Source organism: Coenobita brevimanus, chromosome 79 (assembly GCF_032717465.1).
Source record: "Coenobita brevimanus isolate Jiangsu-jjx chromosome 79, ASM3271746v2, whole genome shotgun sequence".
NCBI classification, from domain to species: domain Eukaryota; kingdom Metazoa; phylum Arthropoda; class Malacostraca; order Decapoda; family Coenobitidae; genus Coenobita; species Coenobita brevimanus.
Genome location: NC_137032.1, coordinates 34,467,234 through 34,495,015, shown reverse-complemented (window position 1 = coordinate 34,495,015; position 27,782 = coordinate 34,467,234). Strand labels below are relative to the sequence as shown.

The following is a 27,782-nucleotide window of genomic DNA, read 5'->3' as shown; positions in this document are numbered from 1 at the left end:
CAAAGCATCCTGAGCTGCACAAGTGTTGCATATTCAGCGCTTTTCGCTAGATCTATAGGTACTTGCTTCTATTTAGCGCCAAATTTTAACGTGTAAAAGCAAGAAATGTAACATTAGAGAAATTTGAAGAAAACTTCGGAAATATATTATCTGTACTCTTTTTCTGGCTCTTAACTGGACATTTTGGTAATGACAATCTATCGGATTTGAGATTCAGCGGTATTTGTGGCCACTGCTGTGACACCCTTCCCGGCAACGGCAAAACTATTTATACATTTCATTGGCAACCCTACTCCAGTCAGCTGAGCGGCATCATGGGCAGCAGGAAGGTGTACGTCTTCTCTGTCATCCCCAGGCTGGCACAGGTGGTTCAGGAAGCACTCAGCGATGTCACCGTGATAGATATGAAGCTACAAGGTATAGGAACCGTTTTCATAAGATCAGTGACAGTGACATGTTGGACATGCCGAACAATAATGAACACACTGAAGTACGTTACAGTATGTATCGTTAACTTCTGGGGTTGACAAAGTGAAATGTTTACTGTTGTAAAGGATGTTAAATATCGTGTACAGATACCATCCTATCTATCTATCTATCTATCTATCTATATATGTATATGTATATCTATCTATCTATATATATATATATATATATATATATATAAACGAAACCACTTTCCTTTTACAATAATATTTCAATTGAATTCAGTTATATATGTTTAATTTCTGATGCAACGAAAGGTAATGAGAAGAGTCATTAATACTCATGCATCTAAACATAATGAAAAAATTAGACTGAGTAACCTGTAATCATGGATCGAAAAATAACATTAAGGGAGTAACCAATAATGCCGGAAAAGATAATAAAAAATAATAATAATTATAATAATCATGCCTCGAAAGGTAGCAAAACCCAATGCTGAATTGCCTTCTTTAACAATGATTATTTTTGGGATATACATATATAACTATAGCTGTATAAAGGCAAATTTGTATCATTTATAGCTTATGCAGAGGAATGTTATAAACACTGATTGACTGATAATAGTGTTGTAAAGGGTACAGAGTACTGTACTTATACAACAAGAGGAGGTGGTGGATCTTGCCACACACCTCCTTCAGAGAATAGAACCTGACACAATCAGCAGTTATAACATCAACAAAAACAAAAATGTGAAATGTTTCTTAAATTTTACAAAAAACTTTCCTCCTTGAACTTGGGTGGAGAAAAATGCCTGAGAATATTTCACAAACGATTTTAGTCTCATTTCCACCTAAGAGTAAGACAATAGACAAATTTCCCTCAGTAAGAAATGCCTCACATAGTAAAGCTTACAGAATATAAATATAGGAGTTTAAAGCATTACAGACCATATGTTCAAGAAACTTACTACTTTTTGGTTAAGGACAATACTGTATACAGACTAGGCTATATAATGCAAGAATTCATTGACATGGAATTTTCATGAAGTTTCTAATTTCCAGTGCCAAAAGGATGCAGACAAAACAGAGTACATGTACTTACATAGTAAAAGAAGGTGGCTAGTCTTGACACACACCTGCAGCAAATACAGGTTTATACAGTCAGCGGTTATAATAATCGTGGGCATATCCAACCACCCTTTAGCAAATAACAATATAAGCATGTGATAAGTAGTGCAAATGAATTTATAAGAGAAATTACATACAGTGGGGAGAAGGAGTAACATCAGCTACAGTGTGTGCTAAGAAATGTAAATGAATTCATAAGATGTACTACATACGGGAGTGAAAGGTAATACCAGAGAGATACAGAAGTACTGTACAGCATGGCTGCATGTTCCACAGCCCAAGGTGCTGACAGCATACCGCCTTAAAATCCAATAACCTATGTTATATATAAAGTTGGGTGAGGGCAGACTGGAGAGCTGAGTGTAATTTAATTTACCCACCAATTTACCCACCAACAAAGCTCCAGGCCCAGATGGAATTCCGCCAATTGTTTTGAAAAAGTGTTCCCCTAAACTTGCCTCTGTTCTAGCTAATTTACTCAGGCTATGCATACGTACTTCTTCATTCCCAAATTCATGGAAAGCAGCCAATATCCACCCAATTCCGAAGAAAGGAAGTTGCTCTGACCCCTCTGATTACACACCAATAGCAGTCACATCTTCTCTTGGTAAGGTATTTGAAACTTTAATTGATAAGCACATTGTTAAACATCTTGAATCCAACAACTTAATTAGTCACAGACAGTATGGTTTTTGCCACGAAAGGTCCACCTTTGACATATTCAATCTCTAACTTATACCATCCATCAATCAACTGACTTACGTGGAGAAACTCATGCAGTAGCCCTTGATATTTCTAAAGCATTCGATAGAGTATGGCACCGTTCCCTGCTGTACAAACTCCGCTGCTATGGACTAACGTCTTTTGTTCCTTTGATCTCATATCTCAGTGACAGGAAAATAAAGAGTAAAAGTAGATGATGTATATTCCAATTTCCACTCAATTAACGCAGGCATGCTGCAGGGATCAGTTCTGGCCCCAACCCTGTTCCTGGTTCATATTAATGATCTCTTATCTGTCACCCACAATCCCATCCACTCATATGCAGATGACTCAACACTACATACTGTAGTTCATTCACACTCAGACACCCATTTACAAAGTCTAATATCTCTACCTCTCAACTCAGTACAGCTATCTCCATAAATCAAGACCTATCTATGATCAGTGCATGGGGACAAAACAACCTTGTCTCATTTAATGCTAGTAAAACTAAATATATACAATAAACTAATAGACAGATATGGCCAGATTCGTATATTACCTTCAGTACTACTAATATTCCCATCTCCAAAAGAACTGAAATTCTAGGCATCTCACTTAACAATGCCCTCAGCTGGACCTTTGTTACGTCACTTGCTAAAACCGCCTCAAAGTAACTTGGATTAATTAATGTACAGAGTCCGTAACTTCTTCACTGACAAGCAGTTAGCTATAATTTATAAGAGTCCTGTGTGCTTGCAGCTTGAATATTCCTCACCCTTGTGGAATGGATGTGGAGAGGTTGCATTAAAACACCTAGACAAAATTAAGAACAAGGCTGTTAGAATTATTAACAACCCTGCCATTGCAAATAAACTACCTCCCCAACAAGTAAGGGGTAGCGAGACAAATTGCCTTCACATCGTCCTGTCCTCTGACATTTGGCTGCCCTCCCTCCAACTCACACAATCCTCTCTCATATCTCTCTACACTCAATCCCTCAATTTCATAATTGGTCTCCTTCTCCTCCTCCTCCTCCTCTCCTCCTCCTCTCCCCCTCCACATCACTCATCACTCACATACACTCCTCTAATCAGCTTCTCATTCCCAATCCTCTCCATGTGGCCAATTTAGGCTACTACTACAGATTTTAGCTACCACAGAGAATCATTTGAAAACATACATCATCATCATCATCTAATTCTGTGTTGCCCTAATGAGAAGCGTAGGAGCCTGGGGCTAAGCAAGTTGGTCCTGACATTTAAGATGAGAGTGACCAGCCTCACTCATTGCTGAGTGGCATTACATGAGCAATAAACCCCAACCACCCCTTGGATATAATCCTGCACAGGCTCAATCTGACTGGAACGCCTTAATTACCTACTAAACCACCAGGCGCCATAATCTTGTTATATTGTTGCCACCCAGTGCAGTAAATGGCTTCCTGGTGTACAAGAAACCATTTGGCATGTCACTCAGTGTAGAGTCACCTGTAAACAGAGGAAAGAATGAAGGAAAGAAAAACAGAGGATGAAGCATGGAAAGATGGAAGGAAGAGAGGAAAAGAAAGTGACCCGAGACCAGCACTATATCGAGTGTAAATACAGTATATGTTTAACAATTCCACCCCAGGTATGTAATTTTCAACAGCTGAGATGCACATCCGAGAGTTTAATGACCAAGTCTAATTGCACCGTTTCTGTCATGAGAGTGGAATGATGAGAATTTATAACTGCCAGGCTATAATTTCAGAGCAACTGTGACCCACTCACTCAATGCAGTGCTGCTCTTGGGTGATGCCCTTTCCTCTCCACCATCCTTATTTTCTTCCATCCTCTTCTGTCTTTCTTTCCTCATCCTTCTGCCTACGGGTGACTTTGCACTCCCTCTTCTGTCTTTCTTTCCTTCATTCTTTCCTTTTCCTTCTGCCTGTGGGTGACTCTACACTAAGTGACAAGCCAAATGGTTTCCTGTACACCAGGAAACCATTTACTATGCTGGGTGGCAACCATATAACCAAATTTTGGTGCCTGGTGGTTTAGTCGGTAATTATGGCGCTCCAATCGGACTGGGCCGGTGAAGGTTTATATCCCAGGGGTTTATTGCTCATGTAATGCCACTCAGGAATGAGTAAGGCTGGTCAATCTCATCTTAAATGCCAGGACCACCCTGTCTAGCCCTGGGCTCCTATGCTCCTCATGGGACAACACAGGATTGGATGATGAACAAATGAATGATAAAGATAACACTAATATTACGGGCTAAAGACAATAATATTCAAATCTTTACCACCTGCAACTTCTAGATGATTTTGGTTAGAAATGCATCTGTAGATCACAGTAATGCACTGAAAGATGTTGTGCACCAGTTTCAGTCAGTATCTGTATACTGAAAGCTAGGTTTCCCCTTAATTAGTATTATACCGTAGTGTATACAGTACGGTAGCAACTGTCCCCACCGCGCTGCCCCATCCGGCAAACTGATGTTTCCTTGCGACACAGCACTTCTCCACAGTGAGGCATGGGGAAGAGTGTGGAGGTTTGGTTACTGGATGGATGCCACATTTGTTTCTCCACCCAGTTACTGTAAAAGGGACATCGTAACAGGCTCCACATCACTCCGTTATTTCGTTACATGGTTACCACTCAGCAATGTAAATGGTTCTCAGGGTTACAGGAAACCATCTGGCTTGTCACTCAAGTGTATAGTCCCCTCCCTAAAGGCAGCACTACAATGAGTGTGTGGATGACTGGTGCCTCCACTTACTACTTAGTACTGAGGTAAAAATAAATTAAACAAGATGTCATCATGGTGTGAGGGTTAAGGTACCTGGTAGATGTCTGGTGGTGATGGGACTCCAATTTTTTTCAGATATTCCTGGCAAATACGAAAAGAAAGTGAGTGATGATGAGGTGGCAGCACTGCAAGAGGCAGAAGTGCTCCTGATAGACAACAACCTTTTTTCTCAGGTGGGTGTACAAAGTTTTCATACATGGCCAACTTGTACTCATTCTAAATATACAGATAATCAGTTTAAACTCATTTTCCATATTGTACACGTTCATTTTGTACAGTCGAAGAAAAAACATTTTCCCATTTCTATCTGAAGAAAATTTACCACTGGTAAAACACAATACAATTCCTATCTCTGCCGACACATGGTTCAGAGGGCTCAGCTTTTCCACTCTGTATTTGTCGTAACGCAGGAAGGTACGGTAATCACTCTACTATCCGATGTAACAGAGCCAAAGGCATGTCCAGAAAGTGGGCCCATCTGGAAAGTGGGCCCCTGGCTCCTGGACTGGTACTTAAGGACCCTAACCCAGCCTAAATTTGAAAACCACCTAAATAATTCCCTACCGGACATGCATTGCACCTATTTAAACCTATTTAAGACCCTATTCACACCAATAATGGACGTAAAGCATGAAATAAATGAAAAGGCACCAAAGAATGAGGAATTAGAAGTGACTGTACCTCAGCCAGGGTACTTACAGAACGTTTGTGGCCGCCTTTTCTAAGGCTTTGGCAGTGGTGTAAATGCTCTTGAAGCATGTACAGTACTCCAGTGTTGTGCTGCACTTAGTTCTTTGCACTGTGAGTTATAATTGTTTAACAATGCACACTGTTCTTAACTGCACCGCGCCAGTTTCAACCGCCAATTTGCACTCCACAGTTAATCCTTTGCACTCTAAATTCTAATTTCTTAACACTGCACAACACTGTAAATTCCTGTGTGGTCTAGTGGCGAGATATTGCAGTTTGTTCACTGTTTATTCACAAAAAAAGAGCACGTGTGGCATCCACTGCAATAAGCATCTACTCTCAATTGAAGTTAGGCAGTAACTGTTGGTGACAGGGAAACAGAGTTGCCAGATCACAATGGCCACATTACCGAACTCTTCAACTTTCATTACCAAATTCATAAAGCTAGCATTTATGCTTCACTAATTATACTGTATACACAAGTGGAAATACATGTAATCACTCTCCTTATAATTAACAGCATATTGATTATTTTCACGCTATGTAGGGTAGCAGATTAATCAGAGAGAGCAGACAATCCACCACCTCCATCCTGTGTATCCTCATACACGTGAAAAATCCATTTGGTAATGCATTATTCTGATTCATTACCAAACGAATTTTTCATTACCAAATTGGCGCACATTTGGTAATGAAAAATACCAAATGGCAACCCTGACAGGGGAGGGGGGAGGAAAGAAAGGATGAAGGGTCTGTGGTGTAACAGCTGTTCGGTGCCGCGTGGCAATGTCAAATTACGGGTGGGGAAAAATTAGGATTTTGGGGGGGATTTTTATCTTTTTTTGGCCATTTTTGGGTTCCGAAGGTCCAGGCCCACAATGTCTGGTAAGTGGGATGTCCGGAAAGTGGGTGTCTGGAAAGTATGGGGATTACTGTACTTATTTCTCTGACGATACAATAACCAATTTTCCTACATAATCATTTTTACATCACCTGCATTCAAGGGAAAAATGTTAGGCCTTTACAAGCCAACCATTAAAATGCATACATACATTTAGTCCTCCGTGTAACTCGAGGATAAGTTTAAAATTCACATTTTTTTTTTTTGCATACGGCTAGTACCCAGTCATCGCCATCTGGTCCTCGCAATGCCTTGCTGTCCTTTATGAACCCTCATACAGGAAGAGGTCCATACAGAAATGCTTCTGGGCTACATTATCCTCATGTACCTCTCTCATTCTCTGTCATTCTTCTTGTTCTTCCTTCTTTCACTAATTACAGCTCCGATCTCCTCTTTCACAGGTGGTACTCTACTACGAATTAACAGAGACTGCCAAATTTACTTTATAGGCGGCAATGGACCATCTCATAGATAATTTTCTGCAATTAAAAGTCAACTTAATGGGGGAGGGGGGTAGGAGAATAAATGAAAGAAAAAATATACCTATAATGAGTAATTAATCTTTTCAGTATCATCAATGCCCCCCACCCCACCTTTCAGTACAGGAAGTCCCCTGATAATGAAACATTTAATGAAAGCTGGTGGTACACATTATTTTTCAAGTTAAAAACTCCCTCCTCAGCAGATAATACTGATATCTGTCAGGAGATAACAAGACTAAAATAAAATAGTATTATTATAATTAAGTACTGTACTTAATCTTTAAACATTTTCAGTTCAGTGATGCTTCTGGATGATATTCAACCTACAGTAGGTAAGATCTCTCATACCAAAGAGGTTAATGAAGGCCATGGCTAACACCTGGCATTTGAAAAATCTCTCCTAAATGAAATAAAACCATCTGGAGGTACCGAGAATGAAACGTATATGATGCTGTTGTAGTCAAATGTTGAAGTACAGTGACATCTAACACTTCAATTATTTCTTTAATTAGCAATGTTTGTTTCATTTTTAAAGGCTCCAACATGCTTGCATGCATCGGATGTGGTCACCTAATGGTGGCTCTCAATGCTGCTCTATCATTGGCAGCCTTCCTATAAAGTCTCTTATCCCTGAAGTCACACTCAGTGACCTTGTCCCAGGTCTTTTTCGGTCTACCTCTCACAACCCTACCCCTAACATTAACACTTCTCACTTTCTGCATCCAACTGTCATCTCCCATCCTCTCCACATGCCAAAACCACCTCAATCTACCTCTCTTCATCACAGTACCAAACACTCCAGTCCCATACTGCCTCTTAACTCTTCCATCATAAACCTAGTCCCCCCCTCCCCACCCCAAGCCTCGCACTCAAGGATGCACTGCACATCCACCTAATCACCGTCATTTCGGTACATTTGAGCCTGCGAATATCCTCTTCCTTTACTGCCAAGGTCTCACTACCCTCCAGCATTACACTCCTTACACATGCTGCATACAAAGATCCTTTAGCATGGAGAGAGAGCCCTCTCAATATCAGGTGAGGCAGCAGCTCCCTGAACTTCTTCCAACCACTCCTCACTCTAGCCACAGAGCTAGCTCCAGCCCCACTTCCAGCACATAACATGTCTCTCAAATAAAAAAACTCTTCCACACACTCAAGAGACTCACCATCAAGATCATTCCTTTCACATCTGACAATCTCCACAAGCTCTTCCCGAAGCACCGCACACATGAAATCAGCATCATCTCACAGTATACCTCTAATATCGCTACATCTCTTATGCACCCACTTATCACAGACACTCCACAAGATGGAATTAATACCTTCCTGAAAAGCAGAAATGAATATGGGTAGGTTATGTCTATTTAGAACTGGAAAATCATGGATCATAACAGTAACAGAATGAATGTAAGGTAGTGAAAAGGGAATATGTGAATGAAAACAGAGATGGGATGCAGCATGGTATGCCAAGATAATGGTGTATGGTTATGATTAAATCAGTGTACAGGATAGCAAGGTATGGAAGTTGAAGAAGCTAAGGAATTGACAAGAAATAAAAACTGATGAATTTTGTATGTCTGGGAATGCATGTTGTAAGGGACTGTACCCTCCCCTCCCCCTTTTTTTTTTAGAGAGAACAGAATCAGTCCTTCCTGCAGGTGTATGTATAACTTGTATTAGAAAAAACTAAGCAGATGGTTTTGCTAGTAAGATGGAGCCAGGCTTTATATGGCTTGCAACTTTTTTCCTTTTTAATCTGAAATGAAAGAAAATATGTGGATGGTTTTGTTTAGGAGATACAGTATAGCCAAAATTTGCAAGGTTTACTTGGTGTGTGAAAGATACTCTGGACTTTAAAGGGTATAAACTGTTTATTACATTAGATGATACCACAGCCAACAAATGAGTGCCTCGTGGTCTAGTGGGTTAAGGTGCTTTGACCATAGCAATGTGGTCTGTATGGGTCTAAGTCTGAGGATCGGCAGGGTTATCTGCTTACCTAATGCTGCTCAGGGAAATGCAACTGACTACCCTTCTCTCAAAATATCTGTACTAGGTAGCCTAATCCTGAACTCTATGCTCTGGACAGCAAGGGCCAATAAACGGCTGGATGATTTATGGATGGATGGATTTTTAGTCTTGTCCTCACTGTCTGTCTCTCTCTTGCCAGATGGTTGACAGGCTGCCAAAACTGAAGTGGGTACAAGGGACGTGGGCTGGAGTGGAATCTTTGATTGCTCACTTTAAGGATAAGGTGGGAAACAGTATTTAACCTATAATTACCTTTCATTTCACTGGACATGCCATTGATAATTTCACTTTGTATTCTTTCCTTTTCTGAATATTACCACATCTCAGCTTTTAAGTTGGAAACAGGTCAGGATAATGATGATCATCATTAACTTTTCAAGTAACATACTAAAGTCCAAGATAACTTAAAAGATGGTAGCAACAAGAAATTCCACAAGTCCTGATGTGAAGTGTCGCAGACTTCACTGATGTACAAAACCTATGATTTCCTGCGATAAACCGATATTGTGTTCTTTTCAATCCTATGGTTGAAAAATTACACCATTAACTACTACAGATTGTGCTGTTGTAGAGAAACCTACTATGGCCATTTGAACTTGGTGTATAATTGCCATCTTTCCAAAATGAGAGTTGGACTGTAACAATAGATGAACACTAAAATACAGCAGGGTGTTAAAAAAAAGGGGGGGTACAGAATGGATGTAGAACCATAGTATTGTACTACTACCGGTACATCAGTGAGGAGGTGGTAGTAGTAGGGAGGCCTGCCTGATGGTGGAGGGTGGGGTAACACAGAGGTAATTCATCTGTAACCACCCCTTCTTGACTACAGATAAATAGATAGATAGGTAAACAAATGCAGGTAGATGTACAGATAGGTAAGTAGATACACAGAGAAGTAGAATTTTCATGTTTTCCCCCAGCCCAAGCCACTGTACCCTGTGTCACGGATGACAAGTGAGACGTTCAGCCAACTGATGGCCGAGTATACATTAGGTTGGATCATCAGCCACGAGCGAGGGTGGTTGGAATCAAGGCAGCACCAGGTAAAGCCAAGAAATATCATGGAAGTACCTGTATATGTGGAGGGTCTAGAAAGCATTAGGAGCAGTACTGTGGTGGTTTGGCCACGTGGGGTGAATGGGGAGTGAGAGACTGACTACGAGAGTATAAGTACTGTGGAAAGACTGCTTAGGAGAGTATGACTGAGGTGGAGAGATTGACTAAGAGAATATGAGTGAGGTGGAGAGACTGACTAGGAGAGTATGAGTGAGGTGGAGAGAGACTGACTACGAGAGTGTAAGGGTGAGATGGTGTCAACAAAATTTAGAGGAAGCAAAGGGGCATCTCAGAAGTATAGATGTCTGGAGCATGTTGAGAGGAGCACCCTGGGGTAGTCTGGCTATACTGAGTGAACAGAGTAAGAGTGAGAGATTGACTAGGAGAGCATATCAGTGTGGTGGAGTCAGTAAAATTATCAGAAGCAAAGGGACATCTTAGAAGTATATGTGGACGTACTGGAAGGTGTTAGGGAGAAATTGACTGACTGAGTGTGGGTGGGGTGGATGGACAGAGGGGAAAGGGATGACTGAGGATGAGGCAGAGGGACAGAGGGAAGAGGTATATGGATGATAGCTATGCAGGATGAAGAGACGGATATCTAACTGCAGAAGGCACAACACGTTCATATTTATTTGTAAACTTTACACTGACTTTCCACAAGTTTCAAATGGTGGTCGAGAGGGTGTAGCTCTATGAACAAGTTGTCTGGCAAAGTACTGTATTGTATAGTGTATGCAGCTTACCATTATTATTTTAAACCATATTTGGTGTTCAGCCCTCCTCTCCCCATTCAGAGTATTGGTATGGTATGGTTATACTGTATATGCAGTCCTACTTATGTCAAAAATGTTTCCCAAAATATCACTTAAGTTCTTAAAACTGGTACTGTAAATCTGAGGAACTGGTAGATCAGTGTTAAAGGGAGCAATCATACAGTACTTTAAAAGGCAATTTTTATGCATAATTTAAGAGTAATTTATATAACTTACATTACTCTATCTGTTCCATAGTTATCTTGACTTGCATATTTCTTCATCACATCACTTCCTTCGTGTTCCTTACTTTACAGCAGCTCATGGTTACTTTTTGTTGGTACACTGAGTCAAAAGTAACAGTGCACACTTCTCGTAAAACAGTCTGACACTACAGTTAGTGGTTGTGGCAAAATCTCATATAATTCAACCTAACACTGATACAGTTGGTTTGTAAAGTATGGTATATTTATCTCTTGCTTGACATTTCCTACCCAGTACCATCAGCATACATATATTCTGATGATAACAAATAAAGTACTTTGGAATATCGGGAGCTATAATGATCACCTAGGGTATTAACGGAAACCCTCCTGTGTGATATTTTTATATCCAGTGTACATGATGAGGTATTGTTTTCATCATAATTATCACATTAGTAAAACTTTTTCATTTGTGATTTAAGTTGAATAGCACTTGGCACCATGATGGGAAGATTGCATACTACCGCAGCCTCCAGGATCTCACTGTGGGAGTTCTTGGTATGGGCATCATTGGCAAAGAGGGTAGGTCTGTTGTTTATAGTCTCTCTCTCTCATTCTCTCTCTTTCAATCTAACTAGGGTGGAGGGTGGGATCCAGTAATCTGAAATAATGAGCAGTTTGATCTTAATGGTGGAATGTATGTGTAACCAGTAATCCCTTCACTATCCGATATAACAGAGCCAAAGGCATGTCTGGAAAGTGGGCCCCTGCCTGCTGGACTGGTACTTAAGGACCCTAACCCAGCCTAACTTTGAAAACCACCTAAATAACTCCCTATCGAACATGCATAGCACTTATTTAAACCTATTTAAGACCCTATTCACACCAATAATGGACGTAAAGCATGAAATAAATGAAAAGGAACCAAAGAATGAGGAATTAGAAGTGACTGTACCTCAGCCAGGGTACTTACAGCACGTCTGTGGCTGCCTTTTCTAAGGCTTTGGCAGTGGTGTAAATGCTCTTGAAGCAAGTACAGTAATCCAGTGCTGTGCTGCACTTACAGTAATTCTTTGCACTATGAGTTATAATTGTTTAACACTGCACATTGTGAATTGCACCACGCCAGTTTCAACCGCCAGTTTGCACTCCACAGTTAATCCTTTGCACTCTAAAATTCTGATTTCTTAACACTGCACAACACTAAATTCCCATGTGGTCTACTGGCAAGGTATTGCAGTTTATTCACTGTTTATTCACAAAAAACAAGCACGTGTGGCATCCACTGCGATAAGCATCTGCTCACGATCGAAGTTAGGCAGTGACTGTTGGTGACAGGGAAACAGAGTTGCCAGATTGCAATGGCCATAATTACCAAACTCCTCAATTTTCATTACCAAATTCGTAAAGCTAGCATTTATTCTTCACTAATTATATATACAAGTGGAAATACATGTAATCACTCTCCTTATAATTAACAGCATATTGATTATTTTCACGCTATGTAGGCTAGCAGATTAATCAGAGAGAGCAGACAATCCACCACCTCCATCCTGTGCATCCTCATACATGTGAAAAATCCATTTGGTAATGAATTATTCTGATTCATTACCAAATTGGCCCACATTTGGTAATGAAAAATACCAAATGGCAACCCTGACAGGGGAGGAGAGAAAAGGGAGGAAGGAAGGGGTGAAGGGGCCATGGTCTAAACAGCTGTTCAGCGCCGCGCGGCAATTTCAAATTACGGGAGGGGAAAAAATCAGATTTGGGGGGGATTTTTTTCTTTTCTTGGCCATTTTTGGGTTCTGACGGTCCAGGCCCACAATGTCCTGTAAGTGGGGTGTCCAAAAAGTGGGCGTCTGGATAGTATAGGGATTACTGTATTTGAAAACAGCAAAGGGATACTCCTTTTTACAAGTTTTTAAATTATAACTGCAATACATCAGGACTCCAAGACACCGACATTCAAACATCCAGCAAGCCCAAACGACTTCCTGATTGAGAGAGAGCTTACATAAAATGATAATAAATGCATCTGATCAATTAGCACAACAAGCTGGGTTGATGGTTCCTTATGTGCACTCTTAGATTTGGGCATGTTTTGACCAGAGGGATTGTATTTTTCAAGGAGCTCAACCAGCCTCCACGATAAACAGTTATTTACCAGAGTAGTTTACTGCTGTCAGAAAACATCATTTTTCTTTTCCCTTCACTTTGACTTGGTTGTGAAGTGCCACAAGTGTGTTAGCCTTTTGGGGGGGGGGGGGACAATCACACACCATAAACCTAAGAAGATATGTAACTTTAATACAGCCCACTAAAGTCTTCCCACTGTCTTCTGCTGCCTGTCAAGTGTTTTATGTTGCCATAACAAAACTATAATCGGTTTGTTTTCTGACCAAGTACTTGTTGTTTTCCAGCAGTTTGAGTCTTTCATCATTCACTAATATATCACACTTGTGTCATCCTAGTACTCAACAACTATCACTTAGGCTATTTCCAATGCCTTTCAGATCCTCTTTAAACCAGTCTATAAAACTCCTCTTCACTATTACCAAGTGAACATCATCTACATACAGTAGATGTGAGATGTTGAAATACCATATGTTTGGTCATCCACAAAGTTGTCTTACTAATCCTGGCCTACTGTGAATCCTGCCAGTATAACAGTTAATTTGAAACAGCAGAGAGAGAAGATTAGCTCTGGGTTAGGCTAGTGAGAGCCCAAAAGTGAAGAGGGATAGGTGTTGGTTGGATATAAGGCCAGCATTAACAACCCTACACCTTTTGACTCTTAACTGTGCATAAAATTGCCGTCTCCTCAAATTGAATGCTGAGTTACGACAGTAGATTAGCAGTAGAATATGGTGCAGATCACAGAAATGTGCCCTGGAAATTATGCAGACTGTAGCACTGTCTTTCACTGCCAGAGGAACTTTAGGAAATAAGGTGCAGAAGGATGAAATTTTAGGTCAAGGGGAAAGAATGTTAATTCTGTCAATAACTCTACTTAACTAAAAAAAAAAGCAAAGTTAAAGTAAAGCCTAATACAAAGGTCATATTTTAAAATACTGTTTCAGTTGCCAGGAGTTTAAAAGCTCTGAGATCGACTGTCCATGCCTACACCAGGACTGAACCATCACCAGAAAACAGATCAAAGGATGTGGACAAATACAGGTGAGAGTTTAAATTTAAACAAAAAGCCTGGTGGTTCTAGTGGTCTGAATACCTTAGTTCATGCAACATACTACCTCAAGGTAACTGAAAGCTTTTCAAGCAAGTATCGACATCAGAGGAAGTAGGCCGGTCATCTACCCTTTTATGTGTTGAATTACAGTTGCCTACCTATGAGCCTTGGCACATAAAGTAAGGTAAAATGGGATTGGCTGTTACTGTTTTTTTTACAGTGGTCTACACACATCCTTAAAATCTGGGACCCAGAAAATCTGCAGCTGAATTAAACTGCTTAGCCACTTTTATATACAGTACAGTAATTTACTAATGATAAACCCTGTGTTTTAAAAAGTATATTGATGACTGATTGAGAAGATTAATATTAGTGTTGGAGTTAGACAAGGGTATGTGTTGTCCCTAACATTGTTCAGTACAGACTGGAATGTATGAAGAGGATTATGAGGGGTACAAAGGTAATGAAACAGGGAGTAAAACTGTTACTGCTATAATGGGTGGATTACTTCAAAAATGATTAATGCAAATGCCGCTATGCTGCTTGCTAATAGTGAATGGAATCTTTTAGATGGTTTGATCTTATCAGTACAGTGAATGGTTGTGGATTGGGGGGGGGTACTGTATGAGGCCTGTCCAAAATGAAACTGAGCTTTTTAAATAGTGCACCAACTATCTGGCATAGTGTGATCACAACGGGAGTGCTGTGTAGAGGTGACTTTGAGCTTTAGTCTAACACTAGCTAAATCTCACTTTGTCATCAAGGTACACGTGCTTGAGTGAACATGTGTTTAGTGTACTTGGCAAATTGTTGCAAGTTGAACAGTGAGGGATATTGAAGAGCAATGTGTTTACATAAAAGTCTGTTTCAAATTGGGAAAAACTTTTCTGGAGACTTTCCTCAAATGCTGTAACAGGCTTAAGGGGAGGACTGTTTGTGTCGTATGCAATATCACAAAATGGTGTCAGTGGTTCAAATTGGGAAGAACACCATCAAAGACAATCCCAAATCTGAATGGCCTTCCACACCAATAGATGATGACCACATTCAGAAAGTGCATGCTGTGATCTGTGAAAATTGCCGCCTGACAGTCTGTGAAGTTTCCCAAGAAGTAGGCAAACTATAAAAGTTTGTGACACCCAATTTTAACCGAAAAACTGAAGATGCATTGTGTTGCTGCAAAATGTGCCAAGCCTGCCGACAGATGAGCAAAAAGAAGACCATGTCATAGTTAGTCAGGAGCTGTTTGATTGTTCAAATGCTTATGAGAACTTTATGAAAAATGTCATAACAGGTACTGAAACATGGGTGTACGGCTACAATGTCGAAACAAAAAGGGAGTCCTCACAGTGGGTTGGAACATTGGCACTGGGACAAAAAAATAAAATAAAGTCAGTAGCTTATATGTGACTGTGATATTGATCGTCTTTTTTTATTTGAAGGGCGTTTTTTCATCGTGTTTGTTTTACATGGACAAACAGCCAATAAAGAGGTCTACTTGGAATTCCTAAAGCTTTTGAGGGAGGCATTGTGAAGGAAGAGGCCTGAGATGTGGACAAACAAAACCTGCTGCACCATTACACTGCACCTGTTCACATGTCACTCCTTATCTGTAACTTTTTAGTGAAGCACAAGAAGACTGTCGTTCCCCAGCCACCCTGCTCTCCAGATTTGGCCCCTGTGGAACCCCCCCCCCCCCAGTTGAAACCCATCCTGAAAGGTCACCAATTTGAGATGACAGAAGTGATAATAAGAAAATCTGCCAAGTGCACTAAAGACATGTCCTCTCAAGTGTGTGTACCTCTATGACTACGTGACATGTCGTGATGCAGTCAGTGTTTGACTAATGCTCAAAGCACTCCTGTCGCGATTACGCTACGCTTGCTAGTTGGTATGCCATTTAAAAATTGGCTTCTTTTTGGACAGACCTTGTACATGGAAGTGAGGTAAAAGGTGGAAGAAGTTAAAGATGAAGATGATGGCTGGATAAAGTAAATGAATGCATAAGAAAATAAATTACATTATGAAAGTTAAAGAAGCAAAAAGTCAATAAAAGACAAAAATTACTGGATGAATTATGTATGGTGATGCACTTGACATGACTTTTATTACTTTTTTCACCCTGGTAGTTGATAAAATGACTCTGTGACAAAACCATTTCTGAAAGGCATCTTAATCCAATAAGAGTTGGCCACAAACTGATCACATCCATATCACCCTGCTCTCTGGTCTAACCCATGCAGTTCAGAGAATCTCTTGTAATCTGCATGAAATCATCTGGGAACAGCAAGAAAATAAATATGAATACAAGGTGACATGTTCATGAAGTCAAAGTAGCATTATGACTTTCCTTTTATTTCAGGCATAGTGGGGAGCTTCCACTATTCTTAAGAGAATGTGACTACATCGTAAACATCATGCCGTCAACCCCAGCTACGAGAGGACTACTTGGTGGGAATATACTGAGTCATGCTAAGTGAGTAGCCTGGCCTGTGTTTTCAAATTCAATACCAAGGACTATAACCCTTTGAATACCAAGACTATTTTATAATTATCATTCCATTCTTGCCATCTTGTGATGACCTTATTTAGCTGAGGATAAATATTTTTGAGCTGGAGAGGTTAGACATAGCCTTAAACAACCCTGTCAGTGTGAGAAGCCTCTCCTAAGTTGCATAAAATTGTCTAATAGCAGGAAGAATAAATTAAAAGGGACATCACCCAGATTCGAGGAGTTAAAATAATGGTTTACCACAATTGTGTTGTTGAATGTGACATGTTAGTCAAAAATACGTTAGTTAAAAACAACAGACCAATTATTCCAGCATCATTAACTGAAGATAATTACTTCCAATTACAGTCCCCTGTTTTTTTTTTTTTTTATGTAGCCCTCAGTCCCTCACTCAAGTCCTCACCCCAACACTCATTATCACTCAGCTTCTGTCCAAGAAGACATAATTTTTGACTGTATGGAATGGTAACCAGCATGGCCGTCCATAGCACTCAGCAGAATATTACTGACATGCCAGTGTGTCTTGTGACTTTAAAGACTATAGTTTCTGTACAATTAATTGTTAGTTATACTGCATGTCAGAACATTTTGTACTCTCGGTACAGTTCAACCTTAAATGTGGATTGCCAATTTTAAATTGAAGCAGATAAGAATTGACTTGCATACATAAATTTCCATGATTAATGGCATTACCAGTACATGGTATAGTAGATACACTAAGTGAAAAATGTCACCATCTGCTTTCAGGGCAGTCAGTTTGAGGCAATGCTTGAAGCTGGGCTTAATCTTTGCACATGAGAAAAAAGTTCTGTTGCAAGCAAAACTCTTGCTAGAAACATATGCATTTTCATCCCATACATGCAGAGAGGGGTAGAGGTAGACAGAGAGTAAGACTGAGAGATGAAGTTGGTAAATATGGCAGATTAAGATGGAACAAGCTGGTCATTATGGCAGCTGATGATGGAACAAGATGATATATAATTAAATTAATGCTCCAGTGTCCTGGAGCATAATAACAGACTCTTGATGATGATGATGATGACTGGTAGTTACAATGGTAATAATAACACTGTAACAAGGATGATAATAATAATATATCGTACATATAACACGGATGACGGTGATGATGATGATGATGATGATACAGTAAAACCTCGATATAACGGACTTCAATAGACTGGAATTTGCTTTTAGCGGAATCGAGGAGCTACCGGACTAAATTCCAATATATTGGAAAAAGTCTGATAAAGTCAGAAGCAGTCCGGACTGCCTGACCACTTCAGCTATGTTCACCACAATAAGGCAAATAAAAGACATGTTTGTCAGTGTATAGTACAGTATTATTATATATAGTATACTACTTGATTAATGTAGTGAAGTACATAGTACAGTACTGCAATGATAGTCAAAACAGTTTAAAAACCATTCATGCTATCTGGACTAACTTCCGATACCGGTATGTCGGAAAAAGTCCGAGTTAGCAGGGGGAAGTCCGGATGTCGCTTTTATCGAAATTTCACGTTTTTCAGAGTGGCTTGGGCCCCAATTAGTTCATTATAATGAGTTCTTACTCTAATGATGTATAATACTGTAACATGAACAGGGCTGATTATTACCCTTTGATGATAATAATGATGATCTAACAGAAAGTATGCGGTGCTGATCAATGTGGGTCGAGGGGATGTGATCAGTGAGAAGGACCTGATCAAGGCGCTGGATGCTGACTGGCTCTCAGCAGCCATATTGGATGTTTATCCTCAGGAACCACTACCAAAAGACAGTCCACTATGGCTGCATCCCAAGGTTAGTTAAATTAGTCTATTAAACCAAGGGGCATCTATTTCATTTACTGGTAGTTATTACCCCCTTCTGGTGACTATATTCAGTTGTGGAGAGACTTTGAATTAAGTGGGTTAAATATGGCCTTAACCTTTTGAATCCAGTGATGCCATTTGTAATTTATTTCTGCTATCTGCACATGATTTTCATTCAGTTTTGAAGTGACATGTGGAGCTGCAGGAATCAGATATAGCTATAGCCTTCTTTAACTACATCATTACTTGAGGACTGTGCTAAGTTGTTTAAACTGTCTGGTGATAACAAGAATAAATGGAAAACATGACAACAGATTGAAGGGGTCAGTAAACCCTTTCAATATGGGTGGACTTTCTAAAATTAAAGAAAATCATCTGTCAGCAGTGGGAGTTTAGTAAAGAGGACATCACCCTTATTGAGAAGGTTAGCTCTTTCACTGTGGTGTCATTATGTTATACTGTACTCTAATACCACAAAGTAAGTCTGATAATCTGTGAAAAGACCGTGGGGCCACCCATTATCTATGCACTTGACGTGGTGCGTGGCTTTTGAGTGACACCAACCGGTTTTTGTAGCCTAGAAAAGTGTTTGCTTTGATGGGTGGTAACCATATAACCAGCTGGACACCTTATGGCCTAGTGACTCAAGGTGCTTCAACTAGGTGTGATCCATAAGGTATTATGAAAGATGTGGTTGGGGTTTATTGCTCACATAAACTCCACTGATGAATGAGCACTTGACCACTCACATTAAATGTCTGGACTAAGGGTTCCTGATGAAGGATTGGGTGATAGACAGACAAGAGACTTTTTCAGACTGAAGTAGGCTTTACTCACTCACTACAAGAGGTCTCCCCTAATCATTATCATCATCATTATCCCCCCCCCCCATGCCCATTCAATACAGCAACATCTTTGCTTATTCTTCCTACCTATAAAAATAAATGCAATTGTGTCCAGGCATCTCAAAATGAACATATCTTGAATTTGGCTCTTTTTCTTTAATTTTTCTTTGATGGAATTTTGGAGGCTGGTGGTTTAGTAGGTATATAATTACAGCACTCCAATCAGATTGAGCCAGTGAAGGTTTGTATCCAAGGGGTGGTTGGGGTTTATTGCTCACAGAATGCCACTCGGATGAGTGAGACTGGTCACCAACTTGCCTAGCCCCAGGCTCCTACGCTTCTCATGGGACAACGTAGGACTGGATGATGAATGAAAAAAAACATTTTTGTGGGGATTTAGCCTTTAGTTCTTTCTTCTTTGCATTAAAAATAATGAAATATTAGGCAAACTTTTATTCATGATCGTACATGGGCTTCCTTTTCACCTCTGATTCATGCCCCAAAGATCAAAGAGTCTTACACTAAATCTCTTCACTTTTTTTCAATAACAGCAACAGGGTAATAACTCAGTGATAAACTGATCATAAATGCACTTTCAGGTTACCAGTAACTTATTTCAGCACTTAAAGGATTAAGACCTACGCTGTGAAGTACCGTACTGTGCTTCCTCAAATTACACAGAACCTTCAGCTAGAGGATATCACTTTTATTCTTGCTATCTTTTGGTGATTTTCTTCTGATGGAGAGATTTTCTGACCTGGAGGGAGTAAAGATGGCCTATTATAACCATCTCACTATAAACACTCATTCCTAAGCTGAGTAAAATAGTCTGGTAGCAGCAAGAATAAAATAATAATGACAAACTGGCAGAAAGGGCTCAGTGCTGTACACATGATCCATTGATATAACTGATATACGTGTAACCAGAATACCAAATGCATATGGAAAATCCAAGGATGTGGTGCCAAGAACAACTGGAAATCACCGTTGCAATTAAAAGATGGGCAAGAATAATATAGAAAATGATTTGGGAAAGAAAAGTTGGCACTGCTTAAAGTGAAATATTATTTACCCGTTTCCTGAATGCTGAGGACAGTTTACTAGCAAAACAGCATGCCATATGCACACTACCATGGCAACTGGACCCCACCACCAAAACACGACATTTTTCACAATTTCGTGCCACACTGAACTTGTTACTCATAATGACATGATACAGTTTTGGACTGGGGCTCATTATTTGATATACTATAATGGAGAAACAGTAAGTTTGTTAACTACAGTATATTGTTTTTAGCATAACTTCTCCTAAAACTGCCATCTCTTCATCTTGAGCTGAAGCATAACAAGAAATATTAAAATATGCTGCTAGTCATGCAAAGTGCTGTCTTCCTGTGTCACAAAGCTATGGGAAGTAAACTACTAAAGGATGAAAATTTGAGCCAGTTTGAGTAAAAGCAGTTTAGCATAGCAAAAACTTAGAAAAATTGGGTGTGAGTCACTGAACAATCCCTTAGCACCACCAGAAGTGCATTCCAAAAGTAACTATTCCACATCTCATCGCACCAACTAATTTGAACACATGCGACTCGACTCCACTACTACAGCATAACCTACAGTACTTACTTTTTGCATCACTTCACCAGCACAGAGAATTTTGTAACTCATGATGACATTATGAAATTTTGATCATCATAGGCAACCATTAAGGTGAGTTTTGTGTATTTAACTATTTTTTTTTCTTTTCTATTTATTAATTTATTCTGTATCTGTTAATTCTTTTTTCTGTATATATTAATGCTTAATATGCAGTTCAACTACACATGGTGGCAGGTGGTGGTGACTGTCATCCACTCACTTTATGTTGTGCCACCTATTTCTTCCTTCCCTTTTCTCATTTTGTCTCTGTGTATGCCCTCCTCTCTTCCTATTTCTCCCTTTCCATCCTCTCACTTTTTATTATTATTCTCTGCACCCCAGGTGATAACACAAAATGACATGCCAAATGGTTTCCTGTAACCATATAACTGGGTAATAGATGAAGTGGAGCCTGCTGTGGTGCCCCTGTTAACTTGGTGGAAAGATGCAAATAAAAAATCCACCAGGAACCAAATCTCCACACTATTCCCCGTGCCTTGTTGTGGTGAGGCGCTGCCAGCCACAGGGGAACATCGGTTCACTACACAGGACAGCCCTGCAGGGGCAGTGGCAATCCTGCAGTTGATGGGTCAGCTTGGTTAGACAAACTGGGGTTGATCAAAAACAACATTTCCACAAAAACCCTAGGCAATGTATTCCTTCTTTTCCATCACAAATAGAACCCCAAAATGACATCTTTCGGCCCAAAACAGTATTTTAGGAGAGACTGGAGAACCTGTCCCCTGTTTTCAGACCATCTTTGTTAGTGAAGGATGTGATAAAAAATAACAACAGTGAATCTGTACTGAAATCACAGGAGGAATTAGGAAGCCAGCACTGAAAACCCTAATGGGATTTAAAGAGGCAATTTTTCTCTGCTTTATTTTGGACTAATTAGCAAACAAATAAATAACTAAATACCTGTAATAGTAATAATAAAATTACAATTATTTCTTTGTACTGTTTATACAGGCTCCAACATGCTTACCTGTGTCAGCCTTGGTCACCTAACGGTGGCTTTCCATGCTGCTTGAACTCTGGCAGCCTCCCTTTTCAGTCCCTTATCCCTGAGGTCACACAATGACCTCATCCCAGGCTTTTTTCGGTCTGCCTCTTTGCAACCCTACCCCTGATGTACACACTTCTCACTTTCCTCACCCAACTGTCATCCTCCATCCTCTCCATTTGCCCAAACCATCTCAAAGTCTAGGGCTTTTTGTCTCATTCACTCTCCTCCTCTTACTGGCTCCCTTCAAACTCTGTCTATTTGCTGCTGCATTGTTGCATCTTTATCTATTTTCTATCGCTACTTCAATGATCTCTGCTCCTCTGAACTGTCTGCTTGCATCCCTCCACCACTATGGTGGGTGCATAGTACTTGTCTAACAACAAACACTCATCTCTTCTGCCCAGCTTTCTAATGCAAGAGTTATCCATTACCCCCAGTCCTTCCTGTCTGCAACAGGTCAACTCGGCACTGTCTCCCTCTGTGTGTATTTCCTACTGCCTATGACCTCAGGTCTTTTAAACGCAATGTGTCCAGGCATCTCGAAATGCATGGATCTTCAATTTGGCTCTCTGTTATCTTGTTTTTGTTTTTTTCTGGGAGGAAACAATCTTGTGGGCTTCTGGCCTTTGGCTCCTTCTTCCTTGCTTAAAAAAAAAAAAAAAAAAAAAAAAATGCATATTTGAAGATTGGAAGATATGTGTGTGTTAACATGGTTCATACTCTGCCATTTACGCTTTACATAACAACATTTTCATGCTTAATTATGTGCCTCTCCTCCCCAGGTGGTGATGACCCCTCACTCAGCAGGTGTAAGTCGGGCACAAGATGTGGGACAATGCTTCGTTGACAACTATCGCCGTTTCATTAATGGTCAACCGGTCCTAAACATAATCAACTGGGAGGCTGGGTACTAAGAGGTGTATTCTTTCCTGGAAATGTTCATCATCTTATTTGGAGCATTCTGATCCCCCCCCCCCCATGACAGTGACTACGATGATGATGATGATAATGATGATGGATATAAACCACTAATCCATGAAATGGGACGATTTGCTCCCACACAACAGCACTGCCAGTAGTGGAATAGAAGATAAAAATTTATCATAACTACCTATATTTATATGTACTTTATAATGTGCTATAGGACTGACTGTTGATATTGATATAAATATATAGATAGATGGATAGATAGATAGATACGGTACTGTACTTCAGTTTTGGGTATACTGATCATTTACAAGAGGGATACTCAACAACTTTTACAGGTCTGAACTTTATGCCTATACTTCAGACTATGAGAGCTCCTCAACATTATTAATCCTATATTTTTTCATTTTCTTGTTACTGTATGGTGATTTTATTTACTGCTTTATTTGTTTTATTTTTTATTTTTCCTCCTGAGAAAGGACCACTAACAGTGAAATGAATTTAGTACGGTAAGCATCATCCGTACTAGCCTATCACTTCAAGCATCATTTTTACGACCCTCAGTAGGACAGACTATGTTGAATCAATTGTTTGGAGGCAGAAAGAATGAAATACAATATACTGTATATAGGTTACCGGGATATCACTACAGTGAGGAGAATACGGTGGCTAACTGACATGAGGCACATTATCAAAGGACAAGTTTCTGTAATGAACTTATATATGTTTTATTATAGTACTGTACATACTATTTTAAAATAAAAAATGAGCAACAGTATACAGAATAATTTATATATGATGTGTAACTTGGCATCTGCTTCATTGCTAGCTTGTTTACTTATAGTTACTAAGCCCCCTCATCCTCAGCACATATTTTTTCATTTATTCTGGCTGCCAGACAGATGATTTAATGAAACTTAGTAGAGACCTCTTGTAGCTGCAGGGTTCATGAAGGCTGTATTTAATCTCTCTACTTTCAACTGTCCCTCTTAAACTAAAATTATAAGATCATCAGGCAATAGTGAGAATAAAATATAAATGAGAGCTCCGTGAGTAAATACGAGTACCTCCGCCAAGGGAGCATCATCCTATTTCATGTTTTGCATTACCTTGACCTCATGATTTAATGTTCTTTGCCACAAATTTAGTCATCACTTCTTCTGATGGTCTCTAATCAATATTCCATATCTAGTACAACTGCAATCAACAATTTTTTTTCCCCCATGCCTTAATGCTGCTGACAGACATAGTGGAAGCATTTATTGGACTGAAGGGATAAGTCCAGAGCAGAGCATTATTGACTATAATGACAGTAAAAACATATAGGTCTTACAAATGAAGATAAAATTACCAGAGCAGAGCATTATTGACTATAATGACAGTAAAAACATATGGGTCTTACAAATGAAGGTAAAATTTGGATTCCTCAGGCTGAAAAAAATAAAATAAAATAACAAGCCACATAAAACCATCTGGTGGACCTTATTTGGGACTCTTAGAATACCAGTGACATAGAGTATCAACCAGTCACTTGTTTTTTCTGAAGATCACAAGTTTCTTTTATGATGATGATGATGTTTTCTTATTACACACAGTATCACATTACCTGTCCCAGTTTAAGAACCTTGCTGCAAGATAAAATAGTGCTCTTAGGCCTAATCCCTAAACATATTAGTTTAGTTTTCCAACGTCCATTATTTTTATTATTTTACAGTAATTTTTCTTTTTTTGGAAAGACCTGGTACTGTACTGAAGGAATTAACAATGGCTCTACCAAACCTCTCCAGTTTGAAAAAACTATCCACAGAACACAAAATTGAAAATAAAACACTTCCTCTCATTGAAAGGATTAAGAACATTTATAAATCGGATATATGTAAAGCTACAGAATGTGGTGAATGATTTTCACGTATCAGATACAGCAAGGATTCTGGGGGCTTGAATGATGCGTGAATGGAAGCGTGGCCCATTGGACTGGGCTAACTTAGGCCGTCTGGACATGCTACTCAACACCTTGCCCAAGGGTGGGAAAGGAGGTCCAGATGATGATGATAGAGGTTCCAATATTAATGCGATAGTATAAAGGAACACCATTTTAGGGCTAAAAGTACAAGGAAGGGGGAAGAGAGAAAGGCCAAAGAAGAGGTGGATGGACTATGTGAATGAAGATACTGTATTAACCCGTTCCATGCCAGACCTTTGTCGGCTTCTTGGCCCCCCGTGCTGAGGGTTTGGGAGGCTGTGTGACCCACAGTGCCAGCCATTTTCAAATCCCCCCCACCCATGAATAGCCCTGAAAAGTGGTCAAAATATGCCTAGTGATAGAAAAAGTGCTCACTTCGGCTGTTTTCCGCCTGAAAACTGGTGTTTTGGTCCAGCACTCCTAAATTTAGCCTACTGTACATCAGATGGCTACTTTCAGATACTGCTAGCAGCTAATGTGGACAGATGGTCCAATTTGGTGTGGAGTGGGTGGGTGCATGTAGTACCTGTAGTACAAAAATGCAACCTGATTTACGTAAAGCAGCCACAGTCGAAAAAAATTATGATGGGAAGTTGGGGTTCCATGCTAATTGTACATATTTTCACTTTCATTTTTTAAAAATATTATATTGGTATATGGACCTACAGACACTCACACAAGGCACAATAAACACTCAGGCTGCACACAGTCACATTAATTACGGTAATTCATACGTTTCTTACATTCCATTTCATTTTTGAAGCCTCCAACATGCTTGCATGCATTGGCCTTCGTCACCTAATGGCAGCTCTCCATGCTGCTCGATCTCTGGCGGCCTCCCTGTCCAGCCCCTTAACCCTGAGGTCACACTTAATGACCTCATCCCATGTCTTTCTTGGTTTACCCCTCGCAACCCTACCCCTAATTTTAACAGTTCTCGCTTTCTGCACCCAATTATCATCCCTCATCCTCTCCACATGCCAAAACCATCTTAATCTACCTCTCCTCATCACAACACCAATACACTCTAGTTCCATCCTACCTCTTAATCTACCTCTCCTCATCACAACACCAATACACTCTAGCTCCATCCTACCTCTCAACTCTTCCATCATAAAGCTAGTCCTCCCAGGCCTTGCACTAAGGGATGCACTGCACATCCACCTAATCCTTGTCATTTCTGTACGTTTGAGCCTGTGAATATCCTCTTCCTTAACTGCCCAGGTCTCACTACAATACAACATTAAACTAATAACACATTCTGCATACAAAGATCTCTTAGCATTTAGGGAGAGCCCTCTCAATGTCAGGAGAGGCACCAGCTCGCTGAACTTCTTCCAACCACTCCTCACTCTAGCTACAAAGCTAGCTCCAGCCCCACTTCCAGCACATAACATCTCTCCGTTTTCGTTTCATTTTTTTAAAGGCTCCCAAATATCAAAACTCATCCACACACTCAAGAGACTCACCAGCAAGTTCAATCCTTTCACGCCTGACAATCTCCACCTGCTCACCTCAACACACCACACTCATAAAATCAGCATTATCTTGCACTCTACCACTAATATCACTACATCTATTATGCACCCACTTATCACAAACTTTGCACAAGATGGAATTACGTCCCACGCCCTTGTGGCAAATTGCACACGGCCACTCTTCCTCTTCTTTGACAGTACTGCTACCAACCCTAGATATCATCACTTTTATCACTTTTAATTATTTATTCTTATTTATTTATTTATTTTTTTTCCATGTCCTCTCTTTTCGATAAGGGCTAAGGCGTTGCACCTGGGTAGAGGACTTTGGTTTCAGAGTTTGTAGCACATTAGGACCGGTTGATCTTCCTGATGTCTACCAATGACTGTTGGGTGGACTTGAACCTCTGACCCTTCAGAGCACTCTATCCCACTGAGCCATGGCTGCTACAACCAGCTAGGTGACAGGAGAGCACCACCTCTCCCAGTAAGGCAGCTTACCCTGGTGTGGTGCAAACTCATGACTCTTCGGTCCCGAGTCAGGAGTTCTACCACCGAGCCACCATGCCCCCAAAGAAACACCAGAGACATTCCTTACATTACAGTACTAATTATTAACCCATTGGGGATGAAGTAAGGACTAGATGGAAAGTATATTTTGAAAGGCTGATGAATGGGAATGGAGAGAGTAAAGCAACTGTTAACATGACTGGTTTTGGGGGTGTGATGTAAAGAATATTTTGAAAGGTTGATGAATGGGAATAGAGAAAGCAATGCGACTGTTGACACGACTGGTTTTGGGGGTGTACAGAGAAGGAATAGAGTGCCAGGAAACATAACACTTGCAGAGGTGAAGAACGCTGTGAAACGGCTGAAAAATGGGAAAGCAGCTGGGGTTGATGAGGAATACCCGGTATGCAGAGACGGTAAGTGTAGTGGGGAGAGTGGAATGAAATGCTTGTTGGAAATATGTAAGAAGGCATGGATGAGTGAAACTGTGCCAATACACTGGAAAACGGCTGTGACTGTACCCCCTGTACAAAAATGACGGTGAGTGAAGTGAGTGCAAGAATTATTGTGGTATAGGTCAACTGAGTGTTGTAGGGAAGGTATTTGGAAGAATTATTACAGACAAAGTGAGAGAGATATCACATGTCATAGTGAGTGATGAAGAGGGTGGCTTTAGGAGTGGCATAGGATGTGTGGATCAAATATTTGCAGTGAGACATAG

At 40.1% G+C, this 27,782-nt stretch overlaps 1 protein-coding gene across 1 annotated transcript; it reads left to right on the top strand.

The window, feature by feature from the left end:
- Positions 1–314: 314 nt before the first annotated feature.
- On the top strand, positions 315–23,430 carry LOC145409101 (glyoxylate/hydroxypyruvate reductase A-like). Its single transcript, XM_080279644.1, has 9 exons — positions 315–417; positions 5,127–5,224; positions 9,298–9,381; positions 10,088–10,204; positions 11,658–11,757; positions 14,259–14,355; positions 16,728–16,841; positions 18,524–18,680; positions 22,966–23,430. The coding sequence occupies exons 1-9, from the start codon at positions 315–317 to the stop codon at positions 23,095–23,097; spliced, it is 1,002 nt and encodes a 333-aa protein (XP_080135770.1). The 3' UTR covers positions 23,098–23,430.
- Positions 23,431–27,782: the final 4,352 nt, after the last annotated feature.

What these genes read in the sequence shown, in the direction of transcription:
- LOC145409101 (XM_080279644.1), top strand. Translation starts at nt 315, where the DNA reads ATGGGCAGCAGGAAGGTGTACGTCTTCTCTGTCATCCCCAGGCTGGCA. An exon ending in GGGCATCATTGGCAAAGAGG is followed by an intron (nt 11,758 to 14,258) that starts GTAGGTCTGTTG and finishes ATACTGTTTCAG; the next exon opens with TTGCCAGGAGTTTAAAAGCT. An exon ending in AATATACTGAGTCATGCTAA is followed by an intron (nt 16,842 to 18,523) that starts GTGAGTAGCCTG and finishes ATGATCTAACAG; the next exon opens with AAAGTATGCGGTGCTGATCA.